Source organism: Daucus carota, chromosome 8 (assembly GCF_001625215.2).
Source record: "Daucus carota subsp. sativus chromosome 8, DH1 v3.0, whole genome shotgun sequence".
Lineage (NCBI taxonomy): Eukaryota > Viridiplantae > Streptophyta > Magnoliopsida > Apiales > Apiaceae > Daucus > Daucus carota.
In genome coordinates, this window is record NC_030388.2 from 27,268,603 (window position 1) to 27,284,063 (window position 15,461).

A 15,461-nucleotide genomic window follows, 5' to 3' on the forward strand; every position below is an offset into this window, starting at 1 on the left:
AAACCGCGTTTTGTGGTGCGGTTTGGTGCGGTGTGGGCGGTTTATGCGGTTTGGGCGGTTTTCTGATCACCCCTATCAAAATGTCTTATATAATTTATATTGTATTACATGTCCAATTTAACCAACTATTTTTACAGAACTCAACATGTTAGACATATCTCTTTCGTTAGAATTAAGTTAGTATCTAACATATATCGTTTTTGAAAATACTAAATATTTAATTTTAGAAAGAAAATATCATATAAATATTAAAATTCTTGAAATAAAGGATTATTTTTGCAAAATAAAGACGACACAAACACCTTCTATATACTACCACGCTAATTATGTTTATTATAAGTTGCCTGTATCATATTGTATTATCCTTTTTAAAAATTAATTTCACAATACATAAATAAAATTTAGTTTCAAACTTTTTATGCCTAACTCCGTAAAATCATACTTCTACCATCTAGGAGTAGTACTGCTAGGTACACAAAATTTTGTCTAACATCGACGCATTTTCATTGAAATTGTTGATATAAATACAGAACACATAAAATTACACAATAATATATCCTAAGCATTTTTTTTTTTACGTAGGAACCCGCAACCGCTACTGGGTAAACCCACGAGCTCACGAATAGCCTATATATGTACCTACAATATATACACACCGTAAAATGCAATTAGTAGCCAATTTGATATTACAAGTGTCTCGCTTTCATCTCAGCTAGTGTATAAAAAATTCATCAAACACCTAGACCTACAAGTCTTTTCCCCCACCTCAATATATACCAAAGCTCATCATGAAGTTGCGCAACTTTGAACTTCAAGGAAGATTTAAATCAACATCATCTGTTACACCGTCACACTCACTCTCTTTCACAAATCGCAACCTTAAACATTCATATTTTTCTTTCGCGTATAAAATACTTGGCATGCATGTTTCCTATGTATGTGTCGTCTCTTCACACTCTGGTGCTTGCATAAATTAGCATAAACTTGCCACGAATTCTGAGAACAATTCGTTCTAGCTTCACCAATTACTTCTTCCTACTTCTGCTTAAACAAAAAGAGAGAGAGGGAGAGAGTGGGGGAGAGAGAGAGGGAGGGAGGGAGTGGGAGAGAGAGAGAGTGGGTGGGAGAGAGTGGGGGAGAGAGAGAGATATATATCAAACCAAAGACTTGTTACTGCGTTACCATTTGCAGTTTGCCGCATCTGCTGTATATAAAGGTAAATATCTATGGTCCAACTTTGTTCATACAAGTACATGTATCAGCGTATGCATGGCCGTAAATTTCAAGAATATTTTCTCACTTTATTTTGTTTCTTGATCAGCTAAATTATTACAATGAGGATATCATTTTCCGCTTGCAAACAAGCCCAGCCCCTGGTGAACTTTCGCGGGGATGTCCTAAACATGGACGCCTTCATGCCATGGCTCAAAAAGGACAAAGTCATAATCCTGATGGGAGCAACAGGGACCGGGAAATCAAAACTCTCAATCGACCTCGCAACTCATTTCCCCGCCGAGATCATCAATTCCGATAAAATTCAAGTCTACCAAGGCCTAGATATCGTCACCAACAAAGTTACCAAAGAGGAATGTCGCGGCGTGCCGCACCATTTACTAGGCGTAATCAGTCCGGACTCCGATTTTACCGCAACAGATTTTCGGCACCACGCGTCCATAGCGGTCGAGTCCATAGTGCAACGCGACCGCCTCCCTATCATAGCCGGCGGCTCCAATTCCTTCATCAAGGCTCTTGTAAACGACGAATTTAGATCAAGGTACGCTTGTTGTTTTCTCTGGGTTGATGTGTCACTCCCCGTTCTCCACTCATTCGTATCGAATCGCGTTGATAGAATGGTGGAATCGGGGCTAATAGACGAGGTGAGGCAGTTTTTTGATCCGGATTCGGATAATTATACGCGAGGATTGAGACGTGCAATAGGATTGCCAGAAATGGACCGGTTTTTTCGAGCTGAACCGAATGTGGATGATGAAACTAGAGTTGCTCTACTTGATATGGCGATTGATAAAATAAAAGGCAATACTTGTAGATTGGCTACGTACCAATTGAAAAATATTCGGACGCTACAAAAACAAATGGAGTGGCACTTGCACCATTTGGATGCTACTGAGGCTTTTTTAAAGCGCGGCCAAGGATCCAATGACGCGTGGGAGAGGCTGGTGGCGCGGCCTAGTAAAGCAATTGTTGAAAGTTTTCTCAATGAAGAAGATTCTGCCGCAACTCCTTCGGTGAAAATTACTGCCGCCTCACTTCTCGGAGCTGGTTCCGCTATTGCAACGACCACCTCTACGGTTGTGGCAGCAAGTCGCTGAGCAATTAACGTCAGTTAATTATTGAAGTGGTTAACAGTTTATTCTCTGTTGATCGAGGTAAAAAAGTGAATTGCTACTTGGAAAAATAAAAAAGGATAAACTCCTTCTGCATTGGCATAAAAAACTGTACAAAAATGAGTGACACGGGTGGAGTACAGACCTAAACTGTGGTATCCAAAGGGGTTGCTTTCAGGTGGTTAAGTTTTGTGTCCGTACAGGTGAAAATCATTTTAGTAATCCGTGCAGGGGTGGGTTTAAACTTTAATGTAATGAAAAGAGTACAAAAAAGTATTCTTGGGCGCTCCATTTTGCGGGTAGAGTTATTCGAGTTGTGTGGGGCCTTGTCAAATGACATCCGGTCCTTGTCATTCAGAATTCAGATGTAGGGAGAGTGCGTGTGGGCTTTTTCTGGATTTGTGGTGTGCCATGCATCATTTCAGTTTTGATAGAGCTGGACGTAAATATTCTTGTGATGTTGTGAATTGACAAATCCATCTTTTCATTGTGACAAATGTACTTGTGTGTTTGTTTTATGCATGAATATGTGCCGGGACTTGAAAGATCGCATCTAGTATTTGTATGCATCAACATGTTCATGTGCTTATCACTACTAATTATGTACTAATTAATTGTTCAGTTTCATCGCACAAAGTATATTTTGTAACTTGCAGGAGTGAGTTAGAAACACTGACAGGTTGAGAAATAATGTATATTTTGATTATGAGACCGTTTGGGTGAACTTAAAATAAGTGCTTCTTGCTTAAAATATAAAAGTGGAGTAGAAGTTAGAAGCAAGTTAAGACTTATAAGTGATTAAAGTGCTTGGAAAAGAAGTAGAAATCCTGAAACAAAAGTTAGCATTCCAAGCTTTTTATAAGTGTTTCTTGACTTTTTACACAAACGGTACGAATAAGTGCTTATAATTTATAAACCAGAAGCTGGGCTTTTAAACTCTAAACAATCACCACCTATAAATCATACTCACAGGTTCATCTATTTTTTGACAAACCATCCCCCTCCTATAAATTCTTATAATCATATATTTAGTAGTTTTTAACAAACCATCCACTACCTATGATCTTGTATAATCATATATTTAGTAGCTATCTAGGTGTGATTAATTTAAAATTTGAAAAAAAAATGTGTTTTGTGTACATCTATATTCTGAACTTTACACACCACTTGTAATATTATATATCTAAAATCAATACTTGCTGCCTCTTCAAAATTTCACATAGTTTGTGTATTTTCATCTGGTGTTGCTAATAATGTTGTGTTAAAATACTAATAAACAGGTTTTAAAATGTATTTTATGTATCTGCACTTTGAATTTCATAACACTTCGTAATATTGTTGTATTCTGTTTTGCTATCGTCTATTTATATTTGAACTTATTATCCTTAATATATAGCATCTGACGAAAGTATACTAAAAAATCTTGAAGTGAAATATTGTAATAAAGAATTTCAAAGTATTGCAATCGTTGTAAAATTAAAACATAGATACATAAAATGCACTTTTCTGCGTAAATTACCATGTGATACCAGACTAAAGTTCCGTGTGAATCTTTAGGGAACCCCGTGTGAATCAGTATGGCTCTTTACAGCTAGTGCTAAATGTATACGATTCTCACTATACAACTTAATGTTCTCCTTTTGTCCAATTCTTTCCAATTTATTCCTGATTCGACGAGAGTACGTACCTTAGCGAGAACTAAAAACATAATAGCATCTCCAATGGTGCTCCAAAATCATTCCTTAAAGTATAATAAAAAATGTGGCTCTTAGGAAGTTAATACATCGGAAAACGTGAGAACTCCAATGCTACTCTTTATAGTTAGCTCCTAATTCACATTTTATATTTATTTTATATAAATGGGAGGAAAAAGTTAAATAAAAGAGAGAGAAGATTGGAAAGAAAATAATATTATATTGAGTTAAGAGCTACTAGATGCTCTTTAAAAGAAAAGAGAGAGAGTAACCTCCTAAATTTTTAAAAAGTATCTAGGAGCCCATTGGAGCACTAGATTTTGATTTGCTCCTAAAATTTGGACTTAGGAGCTTGTTTAGGAGCCCATTGGAGCACTAGATTTTGATTTGCTCCTAAAATTTGGACTTAAGAGAACTAGATTAACACAGTATCCTCATGCATGCATGCATAGCTTACACAAAAGAGTTTGGAAGAGTCCTTCAAAGTTCATAGTCTAATACACTGCAGTCTCTCTTTAGAAACATGCAAGTCTTGATTCTCTCAAAGAGTTCTCCATTAAAAGACTAATTATTCATTCCATCACGATTGTGTATTAAATTGAAAAAAAATTGGAATCTATGGATAAAGGAACATAGTTCACTCAAGTGAGAAGAGTTGTATCTCCCCACTGACCTCTTTAAGCTAAATGATCCTAATCATATATTATATTATACTAATAAGAGGTTATGAAAGATGCCCACCAAGTGAAATCAAAGGCCTTGATAAAAAGTGTACATATAGGCCTTGATAAAAAGTGTACATATATATGTATGAAAGAGATTTTTTGTTCTCACACTTTCACATAATTCCACAAAGGAATAGTCAAATCAATCTTTTGTACAAGTAGCTTATTCGAAAAGAGAAAAAGAAGAAATGAGTTCTAATGTTCATGTGTGTATTGTCTCTGTCAAGAAATATTTTTATATATGAGAGACTCATGGCTTGATATTCCAATTACTTTTCAAAATGTAGATAATTATTTTATTCATCATGCCCCTTTGTTAAGAAATATCTTTTAGTTAAGTATATTATCATTTAGACATAGCATATGTTTCCTTTTCTTCACCAAAATATAATATCTTGTACTCAGGACTTTTTAATATGAGTTATAGACTACTTTCAAAAAAAAAAAATATGAGTCATAGACTAATTAATACCTAGACTCAATGTCGTAAAAACGGAAATCTGACTTAATCAGTTAATACACAAAAATGTCGGTGTATAATTTTTTTGAATATATATTACACATAATATGTATTATTATGCATAAAATTATTTATAATTACTTTTACTAATAAAATAGATATTGATATAAATCAATACCATTGAATTTCCTTTGTCCTTGTTATATTGGGAATATAAATTTATAACTCAAATATTAATTTATTATGTATTATTAATTAATTTAATATTAATTCATCATGACTTTTTAATTAGTTGTTTACTAATTAATGGAGATTCTACCATACAAGTTTCAATTATAAAATTATCTACCAGATTAAGATGTTCTTTATTTAAAGAATGTAGAAATAATATATGGGCCTAGAAGTATAAAGTAACCACCAAATCGAGTTGCACCCATTCTTTGGATCAAGGCTTGCTATAATAATCTACTAAGTGAGAATTTTTATTCAGAGAAATCCCGGATCAGTGATAAGGATAATCCTAAACTATATCCTATTTTCCAGAAACGAAAAAAAAGGCCCAGAAGGTAAAAGAAGATAAGTGCAGAGACTGCTGTTCTAACAAATGGAATGATCTATGGGTCAGGTGACAAATCTCCTCCCTTTTATGTTTGGGCCACTTTATTGTTTTATACTAAATTTTTTTGTTAGTCCCACTGATTTTAAGTTTTCTGGGCTTGTGGGTTTTGGTTTCTCAAAAGAAAGAGTGTTGTGGCTTGTGGGTCATGGACTGCGTTTGAGGATGGCTCTCATATAAACCCAGTAGAGTGGATCTAATGGGCTGTGGCAAACGAACTAACATTTGGGCTTTCAATCTGCACAAGAAAATAAAATAGAATGTGAAAATGGGAAAGAGTTTTATTGTTGGAGCCAAGAGACTCTCCCTCCTGCAGTAATTTCTTTTTTGAGGATACGAAATGCTACGATAAAATTTCGACATAAAATATCATTTATTTAAATTTACATATACGAAATAAAATGCCAGATTTACATGAGTATCAATCGATAAGGATGAACATGAAAAGCTGTGCGCTTTGGCACAATATGAGTGCATATGTAATCATCTACGCAAGAACTCGTTTTCAAGTTGTGTAGCATCAGTCCATTCTGATCAAGAATATCCATTCAAAACGAAAAATCTCAATATTTAATTCGAACCTCTTAAATCCAAGCACGAGAAAAACTAACTACAATAATAATTAATTTGATCGAAAAAAATACCTGTTATAGATGGTTATCAGTTTCATATTTCAAAATCTTGAAATCCCGAGATCTCGAAATATCATCTTCGCTTTATTCACGAGGATTAACAACATTTTAGTAACGTTTCCGCAACTCCCGAAAAAAAAACCCAAAGGGGCCTACAGAAAGCGATGCACACCACGGCACAACACGTGTATTTACACACTCCTGATATATCCATAATAAAATATACTCATAATATACAACACACACAGTCACACACCGGACCGGAGAAACACTGTTACACAAACATCTACACACAAATTATAGATTATATACATACAGAGATGAAGAAGCTGACGAATTGGCTGTTGATAATGGCGATGAGGCCGAGACTGACCGGAGAGGAGTCGTCGTCGATAGAATTCGGGACGTTTTTGTGGTACGTGTACGCCGGAGTTTCGTGTGCGCTTGTTCTGTTCGCCGGAATAATGTCGGGGCTTACCTTGGGATTGATGTCGCTCGGTCTCGTCGAGCTCGAGATTCTCCAGCGGAGCGGTTCTCCCAAGGAGAAACAACAAGCTGGTAGTTTTTTTATTCAATTCTGCTTAATTTGTGCGTGTTTTTGAAATTTTGAGTTTGTTAGTGTGAATTGTTGTTGTGTATGTATGTGTGATTGTTTTCTGATTGATTGATTATGACTTGTGGAGTATTGAAGTGGTGTTTGATGTGAAATGGATTGTTGAATGTGTGAGCTTGCGATGTTTGGTTTCGAGACTAGTTTGTTGGATTAGTAAATTTGATAGTTGGAATTAGGCTGTGTAGAAATGAAATTTTATGTGGCGAGATAACTGGATCATATGTATGTTGCGGTGAATGGCTTTGAGTATGTTAGTATATTCTGTGTACTTGATTTTTTGTTGATTCGGTATGGTATGCCAATGATCACTTTTCGTGAATTGGTTAGCTATGATTTGTAAGGAATTCTTTATATCTGTGTTTGATGAAACAGGATCATGAGTTAGTATACGATTTTAGGAAGAAAACACTGCTCTTTAGTAGATGGATTTGAGTATGTTAGTATATTCTGTGTACTTGATTTCTTGTTGATTCAGTATGGTATGCCAATTATCACTTTTCTTGAATTGGTTAGCTATGATTTGTAAGGAATTCTTTTTTATCTGTGTTTGATGAAACAGGATCATGAGTTAGTATCCGATTTTAAGGAGAAAACACTGCTTTTTAGTAAATGGCTTTCTGTATGTTAGTATTCTGTGTACTTGATTTTTTTGTTGATTCTGTATGGTATGCCCAATTATCACTTTCCGTGAATTGGTCAGCTATGATTTGCAAGGAATTCTTTTATCAGTGTTTGATGAAACAGGATCATGAGTTAGTATAAAAACAGTGATTTTCATTTTAGAGCGGTTCTGTCACTAGCATGCGAATATGATTGCATTAGAGTTGATTAATATTTTTTTGGGGGCATTGCTCTTTGCAGCGGTAATCCTTCCAGTTGTTCAGAAGCAGCACCAGCTACTTGTGACGTTGCTCCTCTGTAATGCTGCAGCCATGGAGGTCTGAGATAATGGCATCTTCACTTTTTAGTTGATATCTTTTTGGAAAAAATTGATATCTTTTCTACATGGCATAACTCTGTTGTTTCTCTATTTGATTATGTAAATGAGTATAATAGAGTTGAGATATGTGTTTTGCGGTTATTTATACATACCAATTGATTCTGAATTATGGAATTAGTGAAAGTGAAAAGGTGTAAAACAAAGTTTGCTGGAGGAAGTGCTTACATGAAAATACATTTCAACAAGTAGTCAAAATCTTTCAAACAAGTGATTTCAGTTGCCCGAGAAACAATGAAGCTGAATTTGTAATAAGATTGGTTAATTTCAAACAGATATAGGACAACATAATAAATTCATATGAAAGGTTTTCCTTTTCTCCTCTGATGAGAAATTATTATTTATTAAGGTTTTAGGCTGTGACACAGGAATTGATAGAATTGAATAGAATGTTAGCGAAGTTGCATAAATGGTTCGACCGCGCAATGCGCAAATGCCACTTACAAATTTGGTGCGCTGGCACTTAAATACAGTTGTCCTCGAGTTGACGCACTTGGATAAAAAATAGCAAATGCAAACATACCTACGTGGAAAGAAAAGTATCTCCAGATGTAACTTTTCTTCTACGGACATTAAACATGTCCTAGTTTATTGTTGGCATGAATTTTGTACGCATGCTTAAAATTTTCATTTGTTATTAGACTATATATTCTTATCTACATCGAAATAGATATTTGTACAAACACTATGCTGATGTATTTCTCATTGTTTTACGAAATACAGGCCTTGCCTCTATATCTGGATAAGATTTTCAATCAGGTTGTGGCGATCTTGCTCTCTGTAACTTTTGTTCTATTCTTTGGAGAGGTAAATTACTATATTCATTGTATATTGTACAAGAGATTAATCGTTGTGGTTCTGTATACAGATAGAGCTTGAATTTGTTTGTAAATTCTACTTGTCAGGTTATTCCTCAGGCAATTTGTACTAGATATGGACTTGCTGTAGGTTCTAACCTTGTTTGGCTCGTGCGCTTTTTGATGATAATTTGCTATCCAATTTCTTACCCTATTGGGAAGGTAACGGGTCAATTATGCGGGAGTTTCTTTCCTTGCTTGTTCAATGGTTATTCTGTGCTATGTGCTATAAGAAAAGGAAATAAAATTAGACTTTTTAGTAACCTAATAAACTCTTTATTGCCAGGTTGAGTTGATTTTCTTGGTCTGGTTTTTAATATATAGTTCTACTTTACAAACTGATAAGGGAGTTCTTAAATTTAACTAAGCCGCGATCTTGTTCCAGATTCTTGATTGGGTCTTAGGACACAATGAAGCACTATTTCGGCGAGCTCAATTAAAAGCCCTTGTTTCTATCCACAGTAAAGATGTAAGTACATCTTTTTAATTAAAGTTGTACATGTATCGAAATTCAAAAAATGTATATTATGATCAACGAATTGTATATTCCTCAAGTAGGCTTTAAGTGCTATTTTTTCTTCATGCCCTAATATGCTATTTACGAAAATTCAGGAAGGGAAAGGAGGTGAGCTTACACATGATGAAACAACGATTATTAGCGGTGCACTAGACTTAACTGAGAAGGTAATCGTCACCTTGACTTCTCCTATTAGATTCTGGCCAGTTTTTCTCTAAAAGGTAGACAGAGGCTGATTGCTACATTATCCCAGCACTTCGAATGAACAAATTTTCCATTGAACTTTGGGCTTTTCATTTTGATGTAAATCTTAGTTCTTGATAAAAGGGCACATCTGCAATGTGTTGCATACTTCTAGTATTAATTTTTCATGTTTGTGACAGACTGCTCAGGAAGCGATGACACCAATTGAGTCAACATTTTCTTTGGATGTCAATTCAAAACTGGACTGGTATGTGTATTTACTTGACAAATTGATAGAATACTGTGTGTTGTGTCTTGTGGCTGTGAAAACCTGGGTGTGTTTAGTCAAACTGATCAACATATCTGCAGTTTATGTGTCTACTATTTCTTTGTATGTCATGATCACTGAAGTTTAAGGTTTTCATCATAATGATTAATGTATCTGTGTTCTTTTTATTAACAAGTGCTGCATCTTTGGTGTGGGAAATTGAGCAGCTGATTATTGTGATTTTATGTTCACTTATCAACTTGATATAACAGGGAGGCAATGGGAAAAATTCTTGCTAGGGGTCACAGCCGTGTTCCTGTATATTCTGGAAACCCGAAGAACATAATTGGTCTTCTACTGGTATGTGTATATCCTAAAAAGAGGAAAATTGTAGTGAGTGTGCGAACAGTCCTTCAAATTATATCATTCTTCATATGCAATAGTGATACATCTATACGATAAGGATAGGCTTTTGCTTCTCATTGGAGAGAGAAAAAAAAGTTCTGAAAAAAATTACAATGTAATTTAGGGTTTTGGACTTGTCTTTCGACTCGAATTTACTTCTCTAGTCCCCTCTTTTCATGAGATACCTCCATATTTCACCAGATTATCGAGTTCAGTTTTTTCTCCATTCTGGCTCTAGGTCTTTCTTATTGTTCCTGTAGATGAATGTGCCATATATATTTAACTATATATATAGAGGGAAAAAGAGGATTCAAATGCGTGTATAAATAGGAATAGTTATTTATGTGATCTTTAAGTCTGTTTTAGTAATTTACGGGTGTCTTTCAGGATGAATCTAAATTTGTGACTCAGTATATTGCATTCTCATCAATTACGACATTTTCTAATCTTTCCATGACATATGTATCAGGTGAAAAGTCTTCTAACAGTGAGGGCAGAAACTGAGACCCCTGTCAGTGCTGTTTCTATCCGAAGGATACCACGGTTAGATCACTTGATCTTGATTGTATCATGCTTATGTTCTTTTTGTTTATCAGTGATCAAGATTTATACATTCTGATCATTTGCCAGGGTTCCTGCGAATATGCCTCTATATGACATACTGAATGAATTTCAAAAGGGTAGCAGTCATATGGCAGCTGTTGTAAAATCCAAAAAAAACATGAAACCTCCATCAGTGGATGAAGATAAAATAATGGATGTAACAATAACTGAAGAGAGTTCTCAGTCAAGTTCCTTGCTGTCTAAGCGGGAGAAGTTGGATAGCGTTATTGTTGATATTGAGAAAGCTCCAACTGGTGCTAATGGTAACTTGCAGATTGCTGTAAATAGCGATACAAATAATACTGGGAACACTAATTTGATAGAGGAGGTTGAGGATGGAGAAGTTATCGGAATCATCACTTTAGAAGATGTATTTGAAGAACTTCTGCAGGTATTCTTCATGATTTATATTCTTCCCCCTTCCTCAAGCTCTTTGCTTCATAAGGTCATACAGTGCCAGCGGCTAGCACATCTTAATTCTTATATATTATTTTTTTAAATGCAGGAGGAGATAGTAGATGAGACAGATGAATATGTTGATGTACATAAAAGGTAATTGGATTACTTCGAATTGCAAAATTACTTAATCTGAAAAGATCTGATGTTGACATTGTTAATTCTATTAAAGCATATAGATATTTGAACTTTGATGCAATATCTCTAATTCTCTATCTGTAGGATACGCGTCGCTGCTGCTGCAGCTGCTTCTTCAGTGGCACGTGCCCCATCAATTCGAAAAATGAATGCCTTAAAAGGAGCTGTAAGTATAGATTATTGCATTAAATTGATTTCCTAAACTTGAATACAACTGCGAAGATGTTTGACTTTTTTAGAATACTGCCTTATATCATTACTTGCACAAAAGATAGCACTATAAAGCTCTTAATCAGTCCAGTATTTGATATTTAACATGATACATTAAATTTTATATTACTCAATTGATATAGTGTTATCCTTTTGGCTCACTCTTCATCTCCATCCTTTAGTCGTAGAATGTATCATCCTCGGTGAATTCATTTTTTCTGTACTGTTATGTTCCTTAAAATCTGTAAGTGCTAATATTGTATTTCATCTATTGCCATTATGATCTGTGGCAGAACCTGGAATTACTGGGAATTTTGATTTGTGTGCATAAGCATAGTTGCAAAGATTCTTCATTATAATTTTGGGTGAAATGAACCTAACTGAACTTGATGTCCATTGTTTTGCAATTTTTTTCCTAAATGGTTGTGTGTTGTACTGTGGTTAGATGTAACCTGAATTTTGTGTTTCTTTTAGGGAGGCCAAAGTAGGAAAGGGATGACTCCAGGGAAGGTAAATGAAGACAACTCAAATTCAACAGGGATACAAGGAAGTCTAGCTGAGCCTCTGCTTGGTAAGAAACAATGAGAATTGTGTCGGAGTTTAGGTTGCAGGATGAGTTCTTGGAGGGAAATGGTTCATAGTTTCATAGTTGGGTGACTTGGGTCATAGTTTCTGTAGACTAAGTTTAAGTTCTTCAAACATGGATGTTGTTGCCCTCGTGATGTTAAGTTTATAATGGCTGCTTTCTATGTGCTCTTGCAGTTGGGGTGATTACTACTCATTGATGTAGTTGCATCTTGAACCCAACTACAAGAGTTCTTAGGTTCATTATAAAGTACCAGTGTATGTTTGATGTATGAAGAATGTAGTACCTAAGGACATGGGTTTTTTTTTTTTTTGGTAACAAATGATATATCAGTATCATTTGTTTTCCAGATCACTATAGGATGAAAGAAGCTTACTTTTTTTTTATCTATGTTAGTTTTCCCTCTTTAAATACAGTGTTGTTCTTGCTCCCCTGTAATTTTTGCCGAAATGTAATAGTCATCGTTATTCTTCATACACTATGTATGAAGATACAACCCTAGATAGGCTATGGCAATCACTCATCGTTATTCTTTGTACATAGTGTATGAAAATACCACCCTAGATCGACTGTAGCAATCACTTTTGCTGTGAGTGAATACATACTTATAGAATGCCGTAGGTCGAAAGTTCTACTGAAGCAAGCTACTTAAATGAAAAACCATATTCACTCCTACGAACCCAGATTATTGAATTTTGTAAGTGGCTCTTTATAAAATTGAATTTAGGTACTCGGGAGGGAGGTGTTTTTTCCGTGTGTCCATAGGCAACTACAAAAATCAGTAACATAGATTGATATTATGCTTTTTAAAATAGTTATGTTACTAAAGTATTTCCCATTTAGCTAATGATCCTGAGTTTGCTTTACTTTGCAAAAACATCCAAGTGTCATGGGATCAGGCAATAATACCGAGTCCGGTGTATAAAAAACCCAGAGAACAGGGACCTGAACAGGGACTTGTCTATACTTTGTTACGCTACGCTCAAAGCTTGCCAGATTATCTGGCATGGGGTACGTGTACTAGTCTGCTGTTTGATTTAAACTTGATGACACAACTCTGTATCATACTCTTTTGGTGGCATTTATAAAAAGCTCTCTGTAGATGTGGGTACATGTGCGAACATTGATTTGCAAAATTATGCATTCATATGTGATCATCTTTTGGGTAAATTGACTTGGAGAATTTATTTCATGAAATTGAATTAGAGTTATCGGGATAACATACGTATTGTACTAGTTGATTTATAATGTAGTCTGTATTTACATGTGAATTGGAAAATTCTGTATACTGTATTTACTAAACTGGATCCATGTGTTCTGTTTTCTGAGGAAAAAGGAAACGTCAATAAGAGATATATGAAGTGAATTATATGTGAATTACTACAGACCTCATTCCACATATTATTTCGGCCAACATGTATTACTACAAGTAAATACTTCTGTAAATACATATTTATGGAGAAACCCATCCAACTGTTCACCTCTTCTTTTTCATCTCTTTTTGGCATATTGATCACATCCTCATATTTAGGACGGTCCTTTTCAGAAGTATTCTATTTTTCATTTAGTTTTGATTTTGGGTTGAAACTCGAAAGAACTTGTAATTTTTGTAACCACAAGAAATTTCTAGGCACACTGGCCGTTGTTTCCTCACTCAGATCATAATTAAACCCCGTAAAATGTATATGTTTGCAACATATTTTATGAAAATTACCATCTCGGAAGAAAACTATGTATTTAGAGTAACTCCAGCCGCTTCCCTATTTGGAGTCTTAAATCAAAATATAAGGAATATGAGAAAATAATCCACAACAGTATCTTAGTGATTCAGGGAATCACTAAGATCCAATAGTCATGTTATCTTTAGGTAACCTCATTCCTCTCCTAAATCTTATTTTATAATAAATTTTGAATACAAACATGTTCTCTCTTCAACTATTGCAATAATGGTAACTTTTAACAATAAAATAATATATAAGTAATGAATATAAGAGCAAGTCCAAGAGTGTCTTAGAGGATGCCCTATATAAATAATAAAATATAATGTCCTAGTAGTTTAGGACATCACTTTTATAAATTCACTCCAACAAAAAGCCTTATCCACAAGCCCTATTATTAAAATATTAATATTTTGAATGAAAAAGTAGAGAGAAAAGTAGTGGGGAGAGAGAGAATGATAATATTTTATTATTAAAAGTGAAATGAGGCTCAAGTAGGTGAGCCCTAAAAATAGGGCTGAAGTAAGTTGTCCTAGTGATTTAAGGCATCACTAGGACACTGTTGGAGCAATGTTTTCAATCAAATGCCTCAAATTATGACTTAGGACATCATTTGAGGCAGCTGTTGGACTTGCTCTAAGGAATATTGCTGGAGGTGAGAATAGCTATTATTATCTTAAGTCACTAGGAGCCAATATTTTATATTATATTTAAGGAATGAGCTAAGATGCTGCTGGAAATACTCTTAGTAAGTGAAATATATTCTATATAAAATATTATTTGCCAAGGGAATTTTAATGTTGGTTTTGCGCAATATACATAATTTCGAATATTTTTGATAAAATAATACTTCATTGTCCCATTTTGTATGAAGCAATTTATTGAGTGTCCCAAAAAAATACCCTTTCATATGACATCTATTTAACCAAACATTCATAAAAAATATTTCAAATCTTTTCTAACTAAAAACAAGTATATGTATTTCAGGTCTTTTTCTCAAATATTAATGTAAAATGGAATAACAGCTTTATAAATAAAAACTATTTCATAAATAATATAATTATTTATTATGAACTAACGAGAATACATGAATTAAAAAGTATAATTAAAAAATCAAAATCAGTTAAATTAAATTTCAACATTCATAAATAATTGGGTTCCTTAGAATATCATATTCCTTAGAGTCCTTGGAGTCCCTGCTAATCACCGTTAGATATAATTTTAATCCTACAGTTCATATATAAGATGGAGTTACTAATTTTTAAAACAAAAAAATTGTATAATTTTTTAAACCAAGCGTGAGTATTTCACTGCTACCAACAAGAAAACTAAGTGGGCAATTATGATTTTCAAATTAATGAACGTGGATGATATTCTCGACATTGCAAAGCAAAACGATTTAGTTAGGCGAAGCTATAGTCATCTTCTCGAGCAAGAC

At 34.5% G+C, this 15,461-nt stretch overlaps 2 protein-coding genes across 2 annotated transcripts; both read left to right on the forward strand.

Annotated features, from left to right (window-relative positions):
- Nucleotides 1–675: 675 nt before the first annotated feature.
- LOC108198975 (adenylate isopentenyltransferase 5, chloroplastic) lies at nucleotides 676–2,944 on the forward strand. The gene is made up of 2 exons (XM_017366748.2): nucleotides 676–1,216; nucleotides 1,322–2,944. The coding sequence occupies exon 2, from the start codon at nucleotides 1,335–1,337 to the stop codon at nucleotides 2,328–2,330; it is 996 nt and encodes a 331-aa protein (XP_017222237.1). The 5' UTR covers nucleotides 676–1,216; nucleotides 1,322–1,334; the 3' UTR covers nucleotides 2,331–2,944.
- A 3,749-nt stretch (nucleotides 2,945–6,693) lies between these two features.
- Nucleotides 6,694–12,735, forward strand: LOC108197391 (DUF21 domain-containing protein At4g14240). Its single transcript, XM_017364998.2, has 13 exons — nucleotides 6,694–7,030; nucleotides 7,947–8,023; nucleotides 8,806–8,889; nucleotides 8,988–9,101; nucleotides 9,325–9,408; nucleotides 9,552–9,623; nucleotides 9,840–9,907; nucleotides 10,180–10,267; nucleotides 10,782–10,855; nucleotides 10,943–11,306; nucleotides 11,421–11,467; nucleotides 11,594–11,675; nucleotides 12,194–12,735. The coding sequence occupies exons 1-13, from the start codon at nucleotides 6,793–6,795 to the stop codon at nucleotides 12,302–12,304; spliced, it is 1,503 nt and encodes a 500-aa protein (XP_017220487.2). The 5' UTR covers nucleotides 6,694–6,792; the 3' UTR covers nucleotides 12,305–12,735.
- Nucleotides 12,736–15,461: the final 2,726 nt, after the last annotated feature.

Excerpts from the sequence above, each read along its gene's own strand:
- LOC108198975 (XM_017366748.2), top strand. The coding sequence starts at position 1,335 with ATGAGGATATCATTTTCCGCTTGCAAACAAGCCCAGCCCCTGGTGAAC.
- LOC108197391 (XM_017364998.2), top strand. The coding sequence starts at position 6,793 with ATGAAGAAGCTGACGAATTGGCTGTTGATAATGGCGATGAGGCCGAGA. Across the intron at positions 8,890-8,987 it reads TTGTTCTATTCTTTGGAGAG|GTTATTCCTCAGGCAATTTG; the intron begins GTAAATTACTAT and ends TCTACTTGTCAG. Across the intron at positions 9,102-9,324 it reads TTTCTTACCCTATTGGGAAG|ATTCTTGATTGGGTCTTAGG; the intron begins GTAACGGGTCAA and ends ATCTTGTTCCAG.